Here is a 17,574-nt window from a genome sequence, read left to right as displayed (position 1 = left end):
AAGTGAAAGTGAAAGTAAAACGACCTCTACATTTGGTGTGACAGCAGGAAAAGCAAACACTGTTTTGTAAAGAGTATTATGTGATATATATTATAAAAAATCACATATATATTTGCATATAGGATATCTTAATGTTTCATGAGACCATTTTGTGGCAGTTACAAGTTGTTTCTGCATTCTTCAGCTCAGAAAGAAGATTTTGGGAAGGAAACGAGGGGTAAGTGCAGTTAGCAACAAGCTAAAGTATGTTTACATTGTAAGCTTTTTGCCAACAGAAAGATCTGTTTTTTACAAAAAATAATCGATTAAAATCAATGTGTTGCTAATGATGGTGTGATGTCATTTGGTGTTTTTCTCTTTTTAGGAGAAAATGGCAGCTGCAAGTAGCAGTAAGCTCTATTAAAACAATCCTGATTTGATCTTACTTATGTGAGCATTTGTGGATAGCTTTTGCTTTTCCAAACAAAAAAATGTGAATAATAGTTAACTAAAAACATAAACTAATCACATAAGTCTTTCTGTTTCTCTTATGCTTTACAGACGAGTTTCAGCTTATTGTCCCTCCGAATGTTCTGGTTAAACTGGGGTCTGATGTTACAGTACCATGTCACCTGTCACCTGAAATAAGTGCTTTTGACATGGAGATCAGATGGTTTAAAGAGAAAGACTGTGTGATTCTCTATAAGAACGGACAGGTGACAGAGTTGAGGAGCTATGAGGGCAGAGTGAATCTTGTAATTCATGAACTAGAGAGAGGAAATGTGTCCTTAATACTGAGAGACTTCAGAGAGTCAGATGCGGGAGTTTACCTGTGTCAGGTCATCAGTCAAGACATAACAGTGGAGGAGACAGTACAAGTTAATCAATGTGAGTTTTTATATTGTGCTGTCAATAGACATTTTGTGTATTATACATCATAATTTGTGACTGTGAAATATTTGTGTCAGCAAGGGAAGATGCTGAAGTCCAACCTGCATCACCATTACAAAACAAAAATGTGCAGCTGAAACCACATGAGGTATGTGAACAATAACAATGAATATAAATAATTCATTCAGTGTTGTTCAGGGTGTGATCCACTTATAATGAGGATTTAACGTTTGTTTGAATTATGCTTTTACAATAGTTGCTGTATATGAACCATTTACATAAACTTCATTCCCACACCTTTGAGATTTTACAAGTTGATTATTAATTGAACTGTTGAGCTGTCTGTAGAACTGTAACTTAAGGATATAGATATAATGTATGAATAGTATTTATACATCCTTTGATGTATTTATTATACAGGTGTATTTTTCCTGTGAAGAGTTTATAAAGTGTGAATTCGGGCCATAAGCTTATTGGAATCCGAATGAAAACAGATTTAAGAAATTGTGTCTTGGTTTATATGATGCTGGATTCTTCAAACTGTTTTCATCATCTCAACAGATCAACAAAACATGGAGTGAAAGACAGAAAAGAAAAATGGAGGAATCTGATGTAATGACAGGTGAGTGTTGTTTAAAGTTCTGCTTTGTCTACTAAACATCAGGACAGATGTTTATCATAGCATGTGGTGAATATGGAGAAACTTTACCAGACTTTCAAAGATGAAAGCAAAAATCTGGAACAAACTAAATTAAAAGGAAAGGAGGAAACTAGAATGTAAGAACTATGGACTACATAATAAAATTCTTTGAACTAAGCAAAGAAAATGACCACAAGGGAGATGAAAGACAAGAACTGCAAGGCAAAATGACAAAGCCTACAAAAAGTTTGTCTGCTAGAAAATCAAGAATCACAGAAGCATCAGTTAGAAAAAGCATAAAAAACCCTCACTGTGAAAAAGATGTCTGTATTCATTTGCTAATATTTGTATTTACTTATTTCGTAGCCATTCATTTTTCAGGTGGAGTCAAACTTTTCTACATGTTGACTGGAAAAACAAGTAACTCTCATAAAAGTTTTGTTGACTCTCTGATGAACGAAGATCTGGAAGATCTGAGAGAAGTTCCTACGGTGGATGAGAGTGACATTGTTTTGGTTTTCTGTCCTATTGTTTCTCGAGCTGGAACTGATATTGAAGCAGCACTGAAAGTATTTACTGACTCTACAGGTTGTGTGATTATCATCAGAATAAAAGAACCCCACAAAAGCTGCTTTTTTGTACATTTTATAATGTCTCTAATGCATTTCTCTGATCTTTGAACAGCCTCTAAATTGAAAGTTGTAGTGGTGCTACATCACACGTTTGACCCAGAGAAAACTGTACCAGACAGCAGCAGATGTGTCAACAGGACAGATATACTGACAGTGGACTGTCTGTTCTATGAAGACACAGGATTACTAAAGTGTCAGAGGAATGATGATGCGAAAGACAAGGTTATTTCTTGGTTAATAGAGCAGGTTGGTCTATTTCACAATAATAAATAATAATGTAATAATTGCCGTAAAATAAATAACTGGATTCATTACTGATTATTAAATAAGCCCGTGTTGTTATTGTTGTTTTTTTGCAGGGGAAGAAAAAAGGTGTTGAAGTATGTCCACGTCAAAATAGATTTAAGGGATTAACATCAATAAAAAGATCACACAAGTCTGTGCAGGTGTGCAGTATTTAAAAAAGATTTATGTAAAAAAAAGATAAAAAAGTACCGTATTATACTAATTAACTATTAACTATTGTTGTGTGTCTGCAGGATGAAGGTCAATCTGAGACAGTGGGATTAAAAAAGAGGAAAATTATTGAGCCACAGATTTGTACAGGTGAGGCTGTTTTTCCAAGAAAGGACTCAATAATAACTGCTTGCTTTGTCATGCACATTTCACTGTTGACTATTATGATTTGCACTCATCATTTATATTTTATATATGTTTTGCTTTTTCTTCCCATACTAATATATATTTCAGACGACGTCAAAGTTTGCATTATTACGAGTGGAAAAACGAAAGAGACTAACATTCAATTTTTCAACACTCTGAGTGACCGCATTAAATCTCTGAAGGAAGTTCCTACAGTAGATGAGAGTCACGTTGTTCTGGTTTTCTGTCCTGTTGTGTCTCGAGCTGGAACTGATATAGAAGCAGCACTGAAGATATTTGATGACTCCACAGGTGATTTATTGATTATATTAAATCAAACATTAGCGCAAGAAAAAAAACAATACTGTACATTAGTTAATTCTTAAATATTAGATGATGATACACAAGTCTTAAAAATTCAGACATATTTTCCTTAAATATGTTTTTTTAACAGCTTTTATGATGAAAGTTCTGGTGGTGCTACATCACACATTTGACACAGAGAAAACTGTACCAGACAGCAGCAGATGTGTCAACAGGACAGATATCCTGACAGTGGACTGTCTGTTCTATGAAGACACAGGATTGCTAAAGTGTCAGAAAAATTATGATGCAATCGACAAAGTTGTGAACTGGTTAATACAGCAGGTATTTACAATAATGCACTAAATATTTTTAAAAGGCTGCACTAAAATGTACTGTATCATTTAAAAACAACAGGTCACTGTTTACTCAGAAATGTCAACTTGTTCTCCACAGGGGGAGACAGAGGGAGTTAAAGTTTGTCCACGTCAAAGTATGTAACATTTTTCTCAATTATCTGTAAGATTTAAGCACAGTTAAGCCATTTATCATTTTTTTCCTTAAGGTAATGATATATAGGATCTCTGTGTTTTCTCTGCTGTACCATCTATTGATCAGTGACACTAATTTTAAAACTGTATTATTTGAAACAGGCAAGTCATATTTCAGCAGAGCATAACATTGGCCAGATTTTACACAGGTAAACACACTTGCTTAATACTGAAATCTATTATGTAGGTATATTATACAAAAAAAAGTTTTGTAAGTTCAGAGTTTGGGTTAAGAAGTGATGTCAATAGTGTAAGGATATCACTTACTGTAAATCGTCAAAAATATAAAATTGCAATTCTGTGATGCTAGCAGTGTATTACGTGTTTCTAAACAGATGATGTTGGGACTCTTGGTGTTCTAATATGTATTTACAGTATTACAAGTATTTGAAATGGTCATGTTATGTTTTGTTCTTTTTTGGTTTTATTTAAGTTTCATTATGTTCCTTAGGTTATCTGTTCGTTGCTTAATTTGATTCCATTATAAGTTATTCTTATTACGTTATTCAGCCCCTCCTCTGTTTCCTTGATGCCTTTTATAATTAATTTTCCTTCTACATACTGTACGTCTGATGTCTGTTCTGGTTTTGTTTTGGTCAGTGTGCCTGCTTTGTTTTTCCAGTGTTCCTGTGTTTCTTTAGTCAAAAATAGATTTTAGGATTATCTTTCTTCCTTTTCTTATGGATTATACACACAGCTGTTACAGAAACAACTTCATACAGTTTTGTGTTGGTTGTGATAGATCTGGATAGAAACATACATTGTTTCTTGTTTAATTCATTTTATTATTCTATTTCATTTATCACATTTATTACAATATTCATCATATGTATTCATTCATTTATTTCTTTATTCACTTCTATTCATATTATTTGCTCCTTACTTTCCTGTTGTTTAACCTCATTGGGAGTTGTATTGTGTCTTATACTGATATGAGTATCCATTGGTCTCCATCTCAAGGTCCATAATAATGTCATGAGACAATGTTTTGATACTGTAATCTTGAATGGTTAAAAACACATATTGAATCTGTTTCTAGTCAGACGAAGTTTGGCAGAGCTTGACTGAGCATCAACACACAACTGAGATTATTCAATAAATCATTTGTCTGTCTATTTAACATCACTTCGTCTCCTGCCTGCTGTTCTTCCCTTCAGCTCTATATCTCCCTGTTGTTTGGGTTAAAGGATTGACTCACAACGGAGTTGATATCTCCAGGTGTAATTTGTTCCTGACGGAGAGAGATCTAGTGAAACTGGACTCAAAGTTTAGATCTATAAGATCTACAAGCCATATATCATAGTTGGATCTATCAGTTGGCAGAAGAAACACTGAGTTCCTGCAATGGCCAAGTAAACAAAAGTGTTACGTATCTCAGTTGTTAAAATGACACTGTAATTTTTCTCTACAGTGGATGAAACCAGGATCTTCAAGGGGTAGTAAGTTAAACATTTGTTGAATAATAATGGTATATCCATTCTGTAATGAATGACTTTTATTAGAAATAGTTATTAAAATATTAGTTTAAGTTCAATAAATTATAGGCGATTAAATGTAATGATGTCATGTACTAAAGTGTTTAACTCTGTGCTTTGTACAGATCATTAAGGATGGTTGTACAGAATCACATGGAGGTTTAGGAATAATCTTTTGTTACACCATCATTCAGAAGATCCTGTGACTGACAGCTATGTAAATCAACTCACTCTACAGCTGAGATCAACATTAGTCAACACATATTAGCTGCTTGTTGTGATTCACACATGCCAAGTACTGATATCTACTATGAGCCTGTTCTTTCCAGCCACAGCACCTTATTGTGTTCATGTGATTTAATTGGTTGTGGTGCAAAAGGTTGTGGGTTCAAGTCTCAGGGAACACACACAGCCTAATCGAAAAATTTATAAATTGAAAGCACAGAAATTAATGATAAAAGTGTCTGTCAAATGTTTAAATATAAAAAGTGCTAAAATTGTCTATTCATAGAGCCTTCAAAACAAATGGCTGCATATTTTGTTTTTTCACATATGCAGCCACTGAACTATTTAGTTATCTTGACTGGAGACACACATACATTTCATGGGACTTTATAGATGCTCTAAACAGAGAGACCCTGTGTCTGGGTTTTCTACGGATATATTCTGCACTTCCGTTATGTTTCTGTTTTAAGTGACACTTTTACTGATGGACAAAATTATTCAAAGAGAACAGGTGAATAAGAATAACATTTACTTATACAAAATCAATGTATTGCTGGTTTGTTTCTACTAATGACACAAATTACATTATTTTTCTAGACAAGCCTGTTGTTCTTGTTGTTCTCCATAATACACTGGAATCAAACTCTTTCCCAAACTTCTGTCTGGTTTACACTTGTAAAAAAAGATCACGTCATATTTTAATAAGAAAAATCTTGAATATTTAGGGATAATGTAAATTTGAAATCAATAATGTAAATAGAAGTTTATAAAACATATTTTATAAATACTGCATTATTTGTGTGAAGTTATTCAAGAAAATTGTCTGCAATGTCAATGTTTGTTCTCCGTTTATGTATTGATACATGCTACTGCGTATCTTGAAATATTGGCTTGACAAATTCAATTATTGAATCTACTAATCACAATGACAAATTAAATGTTGTTTACAGTATGTGAAATGGAAAATTTGTGTTTTGTCTTGATAAACATTTGGTGAATAATTGCAGCCGCAGAGTTTAGAATTCTTTTAGAAAAAACTTTACCGACTGGGTATACCAATCTAGTCATTAACACTGCAAACTTTTTGAACCTTTTTAAAGATGAATAAACAATGTTGTGGCATTTATCCACACCTGAAGATGCAAACGCCATCAGAAAATAAGACTCCACAGCACACAGATATACACAATTGTGAATTAGTGCAGATATCAGTTCATAAACGATTTAATGTCACATTTCTATACAAGTCATCTGCTCATTCCACTCATTTCTTCATCATCATCATCATCATCATCATCATCCAAACCCAGTGCTTTGCTGAAGAATGAAACCCTTTTGATAAACATGCACAACTGTGGCATAGAAATCACCTCTATATTCTCTTTCATGCAACTTAAGTGTTTTTTCTTTAGTTTCACGTGTAAAACAGCTGACTTTGGATTTAGGAGGCGAACCGACACGCAGCCTCCTTTATTTTAGGGCTTGTTTTTTTACATTCCAAAATAAAACAAAAACAAAGACATGCTGGTGAGGTCAAGCTGGGTTAATGGCAAGCGGGTGGCACTGCTAAATAAATGAAGCAAGGCTTAGCAAAGAAGACTTAACACCACATTTGATCATATAGAAAAATAAGTTCAATGAAGCGTTCAAAAGAAGGTAATTCAGCATTATCTTGAGTTTGTGTCCAACTGGTGAAAGATTCACGGACCGAAATAAGCGCAACAGTGAACTCAGGAGGTTGCTTTCAGGAATGCAGGAATCACGGCGTAGGACAGCATCCGGTGTATTTTCTAAATCTCCAGAGATTGGTGAAATTGTGCTTTTTGCAGACGGACCTTAGATGAGGTCACTCTGAAAGAAATGACAGATAAAGCTGACGAGTCTGAAAATGAAGTCAGTTTTGGATATGCTTTGGTGGTGGGGTTTGGGAGCTGGTTGGCTGGTTGCTTCAGCAAACACGAAACAGAGACAAAAACGGCAACACTTTAACAACAAACACACACGTCCATTCGATCACATTTATCAGAGACAGATATACAGTACAAATCATGTATCATCATTACCTCTCCATTTATGCAGTTTCTAATAATCAAAGCATGTTTAACAAGAGGCAGAAACGCTCTCTTGAGTTCTTTTGTTTTGTGACACCAGGGGCCCGTTTCAATAAGGAAGTTCAACCAACACCGAGTTAAAATCTGAACTCTGAGTTGATTTACTCAGAGAATCGCTACTCTGAGTTTTCAGTTTCAGAACAGCTGATTTGAGTTAGTTCAATCAACCCTGAGTAAGTTCACTCTAGGTTACGCGCGTTCAGCATGGCGATGAAAAGCCATTATCAATTGAGTGAAGATAGCACGATTCACCATGGCAACGGCACGTGACAAAAAGCGCTCTGTTCATTTCTCGCCAATCGAATTGAAGGTACTGTTACAAGCGTAAGGTGAATATTAAGAAAAAAAGAGCAACACAGCCGCAGCAGCAAAAGAAAGAGAGTTGGTATGGGAGAAAAGTGCTTCACTTGTTAATGCGCCAGTTTATATGTCCATCACTTTTATATTTATTTTGTTGAAACTGTGAAAATGCTAATTATATTTAACTCTCTCGCTCTCATGTAGGTGCTATCCTTTTGCAATAAAAAGATCTTGGCAGCAGCTGAATATGAAATATACGACGGCGTCGTAAAAAAAAAACATTTCGAGAATAAAGTCGAAATGTTACGAGAATAAAGTCGAAATATAAAGTCAAAATGTTACGAGAATAAAGTCGAAATATAAGGTCGAAATGTTACGAGAATAAAGTCGAAATGTTACGAGAATAAAGTCGAAATGTTACGAGAATAAAGTCGTAATATTTTGAGAAAAATAACAGAATTTCTAGAAACAATGGATGTGGAGGATTTGGTTAAATCCTACTTTAGATTATGATTTAGCAATAAGGAAATTCTTTGTATTTTGGCGCATCATCACGGAGTTATAATTAGTAAAAGGACACTGCAGCCGTTATGTAGGAAACTGAATTTATTCAGAAGAAAAAATCTGACATGAACTACGAATTAACTCACTGATTCAGATGACGTGCTCAAACATAACTTCAACTCTTAAACTACAACCTTCACGAAAATAAAATACGTATTACGACGAGTTTATTCTCGTAACATTCGACTTTAATCTCGTAACATTTCGACTTTAATCTCGTAATCTTGAATTTATTTTATTTTTAACGTGCCACTAAAACGCCGTCGTAGAAATACAATAACATCATTTATTCAGGAAACTTTAAAGAAATAAAATGGTCTTGCTAGTAAGATGCCTGATTGGGAAATGTTAAATATACTTCTTAAACTGGCCTTAAAAGTTAAGATAAAACGTCCAAACGGGGCCTCACAATTCTCTCCCGACATAAATATAATTCTCTGCGAATTAATGCAGCTTCCTCTTCTATGGGTTCCTAAATAAACGAACATGCCATTTTAAGTTCTGTGTGACTAAATTGAGCGCGATTAGGAACACGAATCAATAAACAAATGACGTATGTAATTTCAACACCGCTCGCTTTCACTTCGAAAAGGGGGCGGAGATTGTAACAAACCCTAGGTTTGCGGAATAAAACCTGCTCCCGACCAGGTTAGGTTCACGGAGTAGGTTACTCTGGTTACTCACTCGGAGTATAAAATACCTCGATTTCTGAAATGGGCTTGACTTACTCCGTGGTCGCGGGTTTGACATACCTCGCGTTCTGAAACCAAAAACCCTGAGTATTCCGTTTTCTGGGGTTGACTTACTCTGAGTTTGCACTTACCCTGCTTTCTGAAACGGGCCCCAGGAACGTCAGCATGCTCACTGTAGGTTGAAGTTCTGTACCTTCAATGACCAATTTAGATTAGATTTTGACGAAATTTATCTTTACATGCAGATCGAAGTATCCAACACTTTCCAGGAGCTGATCAGGTGTTTCCGTATGTCATATTTTTTTAGAAGTGTTTAATGTTTTTGGCATACGCTCTTGAAAATAAAGGTGCTTTAAAGGTTCTTCACAGCGATGCCATAGAAGAACCATTTTAGAAACATTCAGTTAAAGGTTCTTAAAAAAAACATCTCTATATTACCTTTTCATATTCTGAAGAACGTATCTGTCCACACAAAACCTTTTGTAAAGCAGAAAGGTTCTTAGATTGTCAAATGTTCTTTATGGAACCATTTAGATGTGGCCACCAGTACTTTTACAGAAATGTATCTGGTTTCGCGCAAGCCACCCTAATTAAAGGACGCAGATGGAAACTGGTGTGTCAAAAATATACATTTGTTTATTTCACAATCGTTCAATTATATAAACAATTTAAAAAGATAACTGTAATACTCTATTAAACTTCCCAAATCAAAACACCAAATGGTTATGAGTGTGTACAGAGTTTTCCTCCGGAGACGTGTTAGAATTCAAAGCACACCACGTCACTCTTAATAAATTAATTAATACACAGGTAAAACAACCCAGTTAAATATGGTATCCGTGATTTACAACCTTTCTCCACTCCACACGCACACCACTGCAGGTAGTTGTCTCCTGGGAAAACTACACCCTACCCAATGAATATTTCAAACCAGAGAACCCCCACAGAATATACATAAGATTATTAAAAAAAAAAAAAAAAAAAAAAAAAAAAAAAAAAAAACATTTATAAAACACAAACCTCCTCTCTCTCTCTCACATATGGCCCTAAGGCGCTCAGCAATCGGTAGGTTACAAAATGTGGTAGGCAGTTGGTATAGCTAAAACTGATAAGGAAATCCAGTGACTGGACACGTTCCCTGTGTAGCAAACAGATGTTTGCACCGTGTCTTCCCCGCAATCTCACACTGCGTTATGGTGACAGAAGATACCGATCAATATACCAAGCTTTTACAATCATTCACAACATAACATTTAATAATCTAACTTGGTACCTACAACGGTTTACCCACGTTCCCTGAATAGCAAACAAATGTGTGCACCATGCGTCTTCCCCACAATCTCACACTGCGTTAATGCGACAGAAGATACAGAATCAATATACCAAGCTTTTACAATCATTCACAACATATCACTTGATAATCTAACTTGGTACCTGCAAAAGATTTGTCCACTAGCCAATCTCCAACCTCAAACAACGACAACAGCACTAGTTTGGACCCACAATCCTGGTGCTTTCATTCCCCACACTGTAGCGACACGCTATGCTAGAACGACAGTCTTGCTTATCGCTCTGACTACGTCTCTCTAAATAGCCAGCTGAGCAATTAAGCGCTCTGAGGTGACGTCCCCTGGGTCCTAATGTCCGTTTACTTACATAGACAAGAAAGGTTCTGCTATGGCATCGTGAAGCAGCTTTATTTTAAAAAGTGTACTTTTCTCGCGAGTCTGTCTACCTTGTTTTTTCAATTCTGTATCTTTGTGTTCTGATCGTGGATGAATCGGTGTAGGGAAATATGCAAATGTACGATGACGTACTTCCTCTAAAATCCATGCCAGGTAGGTCACTTCAGCTCTCATCAATAGCATCTGGCTGCAGACGAGATTCACTGTCAGTCACATGCACTGTCAGCCGCACTCGTCACATGCACGCTCTAACGTATTTCACGAGGTGAACTGTAAGATTCTATTAATAAAATGTGAAGGTTACTGCTTTTTAAGAGTACCGTGAATACTGGTGGTTCGGTTCAAGGCCAGGTATTTATTATAATTATAGCTGAAATACATTACATTCTCTAAAAATGTACGCATGTCCTGCATAAGTTAAAAACAAACATCAGAGGCTCTACATTATCATGTTCTATGACATCTGTACTGAAGAACTGTTCCAAGGCCTCTGCAGCTTCATCATCCTCCATGCACATTATAAGTGGAAGCTGAACTGAGCCAAGAAGATCCCCAGAGTTCTCCAAGTACCACTGACTGGCAGTTTGGAAGATCCGTCATGACACGCTCCTAAGAAACAACAATGCAGAAGATGATAAATAAAAATATGCTGAACAATAACGGCCACAATCTCTCTAACAAAACCTACTTTTCGTTGAGACTAAACCACCTGCTTCTTCGATGCAAACTCACAGATGAAAAGATTGGTTTCATCTACCCTAAAAAGCAAATATAAATTTTACTTACCTTTACGGCTACCTTTTTAAGGTTGCTGGAACTTTTCCTGAGGAGTTACCTGAGAAGTTACCTGTCCGTCAAAAGGCTCTTCCTGTTAGTGGAGAAAATACAGCACAAGTTTACCAAGTTAGTCATGACAACCGTTAAAGACATATTTCAAATTTTCCTCTCATACATGCATCGAACTCTCTCTCATACACCACTACTATACTATCACTCACACACTGTCAAAGCATTCACATGCATGCTATCAAACTCATTAACACAACCACTATAAACTCTCAGACATACACAAATATTGGATAATTTTTTGTTTTTTATTCAGGGGTAAAAGTATATATAAAGAACTTAATTATTAAGTTAGAAAGAAAATGATCTAATGACACAAGGATTGAAAGATTTTTGGTAGTAATTGTTGGACTTTTAAGTGTCCTCAATGTTCAAAAATTGAAGGTAGGCAATCTCTAATAAGTATTGACGTTTATTAATCAGATTATAACAAAATACAGCTCGCTGGGTTGCTGGACAACACTCCTCTGTCCTTCCAACACTGTAAAAAATGTTCCGTAATTTTTACGGAAAAATACCGGCAGCTGTGGTTGCCCGTAAAATTCCGTAAAAAATACAGGAAAAGAATGTAAACAGCTTTGCAGTTTAAAACTTCAGGGCACAAACTTAAAACTGTGTATGAACTTAATACATTTGAGTCTTTTATATTAACAACATTTCTTTATAGAGAATGAAAATTTGGTCCAAATGCATAAATTTACATAATTTATTTCTTTGTAGTTCATTATTAAAGTCACTTTTAAACAAAACAACATGCAAGCATGACATCAGAAGATCTTTGCCTGACCTTGAGTTAAACACAGACTCCACTCTTCAGCTTAGTGGTGACCCACAAAATATTTAATATCAGAAAAGAAAAGAGAAAATACAAATTCCGTAGTTTTTACGGAAAAATACCGGCAGCTGTGGTTGCCAGTAAACTACCGTAAAATTACGGGAACATCCTGTTTTTATTCATCCAATCAATTCACAGTAGAAAACATGAGCCACACCCACTATTCATCTTGTAAATACGTCAGAATACTGAAGACGATCATCACTTCTGCTTCACAGGGACTGCAGCATAACAGCCATGACATGATGCTTTATTGGTGTATTCAAAGTCATCGTTTTTGTGATCAGGGTTTGCTTTAGTTGGCCTCTTTCAGCCGTCATAAATAAGTTTACAGTTTTCTTTGTGCTGCTATGACATTGTTTTATATGAAACATAGTTTTGTAGCAAATCACATGAAATGAAAGTGTGATTAGGAATTTACTAAATCTTTATCTGGGATGTTGTTTAATTACTTATTGTATTTTTGTTACAAGCGCCTACATGAATCTACTTTTAAAATTCACATTTCATGCAACAATCAATATAAAAAGTTTTTGAATCGTTTAAAAAGCTTGCATTTTGTCTTTGACTCAGACATCAAGAATCAGTGTATGAATCTCAACAGTGGTGACTAACAAATGAAAAGCTTACAGCCACAATGCATGCTGGGAGTCATTGATGATTTTTTGCTTTGATGATACCCAGAATGCATTGCGTTTATCTTTAGAGGTTTTTTCTGTTGTCACCATTGTTGAGACAAACTGTTATATTCTAGATATCTGCTAGAACATTTATCCTGTGTTAGATGTGCTGTTAAAGACATTCAGTATATTATTTATTTTATTCAATATCATAAATGAGGACAACAAGTAACTTTAAAGCACTTCCTAAACTCTTGAACATGAACTTAACCACCAACACAAATAATTTAATGTGTTAGATTTATCTGAGCTTTCCACCCACATAAGTCAGTGTGTTTCAACTCATAGATGTCAATACTGTGGAAAGACTTCTTCACATGGAAAGCAAACACTCTTCGCCATAATGGTGACTCAACAAAACCATCGACATGTAAACTTGTGTTAATTTTCAATTAGAACTTTTGTAGACGTGCAACTGAAATAAAGTGACAGTGGTGTCTGTAAGTGAAGGCGATAATAGTGTTTGTGAGTTGAAATAAACTCCTTGTGAAAACTTTGGAATTTCACTGTTCATTTCCCAGAGAATTTGACAGTGTTTTCCGTATTTTTATGGACGTTTTTTGACAACAGTTTTCTCGGTGAAAACTACAGAATTTCACTGTTAATTTCACAGCATTTTTACAGGGTTTTTCCCCAGAGTTGCAAAAACAATGGAATTTTTGCTGTTAATTTTACAGACAATTTTACAGGGTTTTTCTGTATTTTTTACGGACACTTTCTGATAACAGGTTTTTTGTGTGAAAACAACAGGATTGTACTGTCAATTTCACAACCATTTTTTACAGTGAAGGAACAACAACACCCACAGCACATATTCACAGCATTTATTGTTATTTCACGCAGATCTCTCTTCTGCTGGGGGGCCGGGATCCCCCTTGTTTCCCCCAATCACCAACTTCTGCCTTATCTGGTTCCTGCAAAACACTCCTGAGAAAACAACATACATTCCACATACCTTCCCCCACCCCCTACACAACTGCAGCCAAAGATGCCCCCTCTATCTCACATCTCCTGTTGAAAGCACATTTACTATTGCAAACAGCTTTTAAATACTTCATAATATGAGGTATACGGTTATACTCTAATGCATCGTTGCCAGAAAATAAACATTAATAAAACATTAACTATAATGGAAATGAACATTATTAAAACATGATAATTCCCTCATTTGCGCAATAGTGCGTTTTAAATGCCTTGAATGGTCGTTTTCGTCATTGGCTTCAGTGAAGGGCAAAAAGGGCAATGAAACGATGTGCAACAAGAAGTGCACTGTCGTATCAGATGCTTTACACCTGCTAGGACTATTGACTGATGCATCTGTAAGCAAAAATTTAGATAGAAATGAAAATCATTCTGATGTGTATAATATTCTTTTGTTTTTGTTTAGCTATTTTATAGGGTGAGGGTTCCAACGATTCTCTGTGAGCCGATTGAAAATCGATTATAATGTGTGACGATTCAAATCGGTTGAGGTGTGAACTGAATGGAAATACATTTTTAACCCTAACATTTTTAAACAGCAGGGGCCACCATGTTCACTGCAAAACTAAACGTGGACTTGCTGATATTTCGTAAAAATGACTTAAAATCCAAGAAACGCCCAGACAGTATTAGTTTGTTTATTTAAAAATAATTGTTCTAATATTAATTTGCTTTAATATTGCAGGTTAGTTTTGTTGTTTGAAATAAAACATAATTTATTAAACAAAGAAAGGTGAAGCATTTAAGAAATAAGACAAGGGAAGTTGTTCATTTTGTAAAAATAAATCTTGAATAAATCGCATCGTGAGCTGAGTGAATCGTTACATCCCTATATTTTATAGATTTCAACGTCATATTAAATAATGTTGAGTAACACATTGTCTAAAAAATAACTATATAGTGCAGGTCACCTACAAACTTTCCTGTGAGTTTTCAAGCAACGCTACAAAATTAATTTAGATAACGTTAGTTCTTCAATAAATTACTGTATGAAGAACATGTATCGTTAACCAAGTATCATAGATGCGATATATCTACCATTGATTATAAGGATTAAGTTAGGTTTCGAAAACATTATCTTATATATTAAAACGATACTTTACATCTATCTTATACTGTATGAATGAAATCAATATACTTACAACAGTCGTCTGATAATGTTAAAGAACGTTTTCGATTATATTTGTCAAATAATTCATAATAACACTTTTACTTCGACTTAATCATGTATGAGAATAAATAAATAAATTGAATATTTAATAAATATACTTATAATTGGCCTGTAGGTGCATTTTATTCACACGTGTCTGACAGTGCGTTTGTTTGAGTGCGCATGCGCGGCTGAGACTGCATGTGTCGGAGTGCGCATGCGCCGCTGACAGTGCATCTGGCCTGAGAGTGCATCTGGTCTGCAGCCAGACCCTTCTCGCTCTCATAGCACTAAGGGGATTTTCCCCAAGTGATAATGATGTTTAGTAAGAAAACGTTCAAATTTCAGAGAACAGACAGCACTAAGGGTGAGCATTGTTAAGCCTCTGTGATCATGCCTGTAGTAAGTGCAAATGTTCACTTAGCTTTTTCATATTTGTTGATCTGCCTTTAAACGGATGGCCTGAAGCGCTTCTCCTATTTGGTTCTCCATCCTGAAGCGAAACACCATTTTTCCCTATGGTGCCGGATGTAAATGAGCTGGCAGACATTTTACAGAAAGGACGTCATCGCTCTGTGTGCATATACCCCATTGATGGACAATTCTGCATATTCTTAAGGCTTCTTACAGTGGGGAAGCATTGGGTTTTGTGGCATAATGTGACTTTGACTCTTGCTTAGAGATTCTGTGTCAGCTGTATTAGAAAAGTGTTCTAGATAAGTCTTTATGTATATTTTTGTGGCAGAAGGTTTCTAGATAGTGTTGAACTAGAGGTGGCATTGTGATGCATGATATTACTTATTTTTTTTAAACTCGGCTATGACTAGTTAGCTTGACCTCAGCAAGGTGATTTACAACTTAAAACCAAAGCCTTCGGACCATCAGTACAAATTGGTGAAAGAAAAACAATTACAAAACAATTCGATTTGTCTGTTTTGAAAGAATCCCTGTTTATTCTGATATTTTAGTGTGTATCCTTTCTTTGTAATTTGTACCTATATAATTGATTAGTTGGGGAAGAATTGTCCTTCGTTACAGTAACCGCAACAGTTGTCGAGAGACAGTTCTCTGTATATTTAAATGGTAAACGATCGCAGTCTCTGATGAGCATCTGAGCAATTTTATGAGGATCCTGATCTCACTCCCCGACCAAAAGAAAAACAAACAGTAAAATAATCTCGGTCTCTATGAGAGTATGGAAGAGACCTCGAAACAGGCGACTTAAACGCATCTAAATTCAGCCAGGGGGTCTTTAAACATCGAATTTTTCTTTTAACTTGTTACATTTCCGTAGTTTGATCAAAATTATCATTTTATTGTAATTAGTTGCTGCAGTTCATAGAAGTAAATCTCGTTTACTAGTATATATACAAATATATATTTATATATATATACAAATATATATTTATATATATATACAAATATATATTTATATATATATACAAATATATATATATATATATATATATATATATATATATATATACAATCTTTTTCATTATAGCATGACAAAGTCACAGACACCCTATTTTATGTGTACTAATCGTTTTACAATCAAAAGGTGACATGAGGGGCGAAGATGATTAAAAAGCAGCATATTTGTACACGTACGGAGGGTGACTGATCGTACTGAGCTCCTCTTCGTTCACGAAAGAATAGAGAGGGCCTTGCACGTTAAATTTGTATAGCAATAACCTAATAAATACGATCCATGAGATTATACATAATACATCTGAGCTCCTTTTTGCACGGAGCTGTGTGCACATTCACACAAACACACACATTGTCAGACAGTCATTACACTGCGATTGAGACTCCTCGGCGTGGACTGAATCGCTCGACGTGACGATTGAAACGGTTATCACAACCAGCGGGTGGAAGACGTGTATAGCCTCAGGTGAGAGAATGGCGTTCCATACTGAACATTTACCCATAATGCACTAATATCTTTGGTCGATATTAACCAACTATTCGTTTCGACAAATAAAACTTAGAGTCTGAAAAATAAGCTGTGTGCACATATGGGGATATTTAACGTGGTGCTGTAAATTGACTTGTTGCACCAGTACAGTTCCCCAGTGGACTTTTGTGTCTCAAAACTGTAGCAATGTGTACCTGATGATATGAATTTTGTGGCGCTGCAAAGTGTACAGAGCAATATGTTTCCTATTAGACCACGGTGACCAATTTGGATCCATGTCTCTTTCAGTCAAAAACATTTTCAAACATTCACATATACAGTGGTGTCATTGTTACAATATTAATATAAATTTTCTTTGTACAGATTAAATGATCACACTAAAGGTGTACACGCACTTGTTGATCCATGCATCATTTTGAAAGATCCTGTGGCAGACACTGACAGCATGAAAGTGATTTATTTGTTGAAATG

At 35.4% G+C, this 17,574-nt stretch overlaps 1 protein-coding gene across 5 annotated transcripts; it reads left to right on the top strand.

The window, feature by feature from the left end:
• Positions 1-32: 32 nt before the first annotated feature.
• Positions 33-6,193, top strand: LOC130418799 (uncharacterized). 5 transcript variants are annotated; one of them, XR_008906397.1, is made up of 15 exons: positions 33-217; positions 365-389; positions 541-867; positions 948-1,018; positions 1,432-1,492; positions 1,877-2,098; positions 2,195-2,388; positions 2,502-2,588; positions 2,682-2,748; positions 2,893-3,096; positions 3,239-3,432; positions 3,544-3,580; positions 3,741-3,787; positions 4,796-5,077; positions 5,239-6,193. XR_008906397.1 is itself a non-coding variant. In XM_056744898.1 (15 exons), exons 2-13 carry the CDS (start codon positions 371-373, stop codon positions 3,764-3,766), a joined length of 1,509 nt encoding a protein of 502 aa, XP_056600876.1. In that variant the 5' UTR covers positions 33-217; positions 365-370; the 3' UTR covers positions 3,767-3,787; positions 5,050-5,077; positions 5,239-6,193. The 5 variants fall into 5 exon arrangements, 4 of the variants coding, with proteins under 4 accessions (XP_056600876.1, XP_056600877.1, XP_056600875.1 ...); XM_056744898.1 differs by having other exon boundaries at positions 5,050-5,077; XM_056744899.1 differs by lacking the exons at positions 4,796-5,077; positions 5,239-6,193 and having other exon boundaries at positions 1,892-2,098; positions 3,741-4,758.
• The last annotated feature ends 11,381 nt before the right edge of the window (positions 6,194-17,574 follow it).

Source organism: Triplophysa dalaica, chromosome 4 (assembly GCF_015846415.1).
Source record: "Triplophysa dalaica isolate WHDGS20190420 chromosome 4, ASM1584641v1, whole genome shotgun sequence".
Lineage (NCBI taxonomy): Eukaryota > Metazoa > Chordata > Actinopteri > Cypriniformes > Nemacheilidae > Triplophysa > Triplophysa dalaica.
This window is presented reverse-complemented; position numbering and strand designations above follow the sequence as displayed.

Excerpts from the sequence above, each read along its gene's own strand:
- LOC130418799 (XM_056744898.1), top strand. Across the intron at positions 3,097-3,238 it reads GATATTTGATGACTCCACAG|CTTTTATGATGAAAGTTCTG; the intron begins GTGATTTATTGA and ends TTTTTTTAACAG. Across the intron at positions 3,581-3,740 it reads TAAAGTTTGTCCACGTCAAA|GCAAGTCATATTTCAGCAGA; the intron begins GTATGTAACATT and ends TATTTGAAACAG.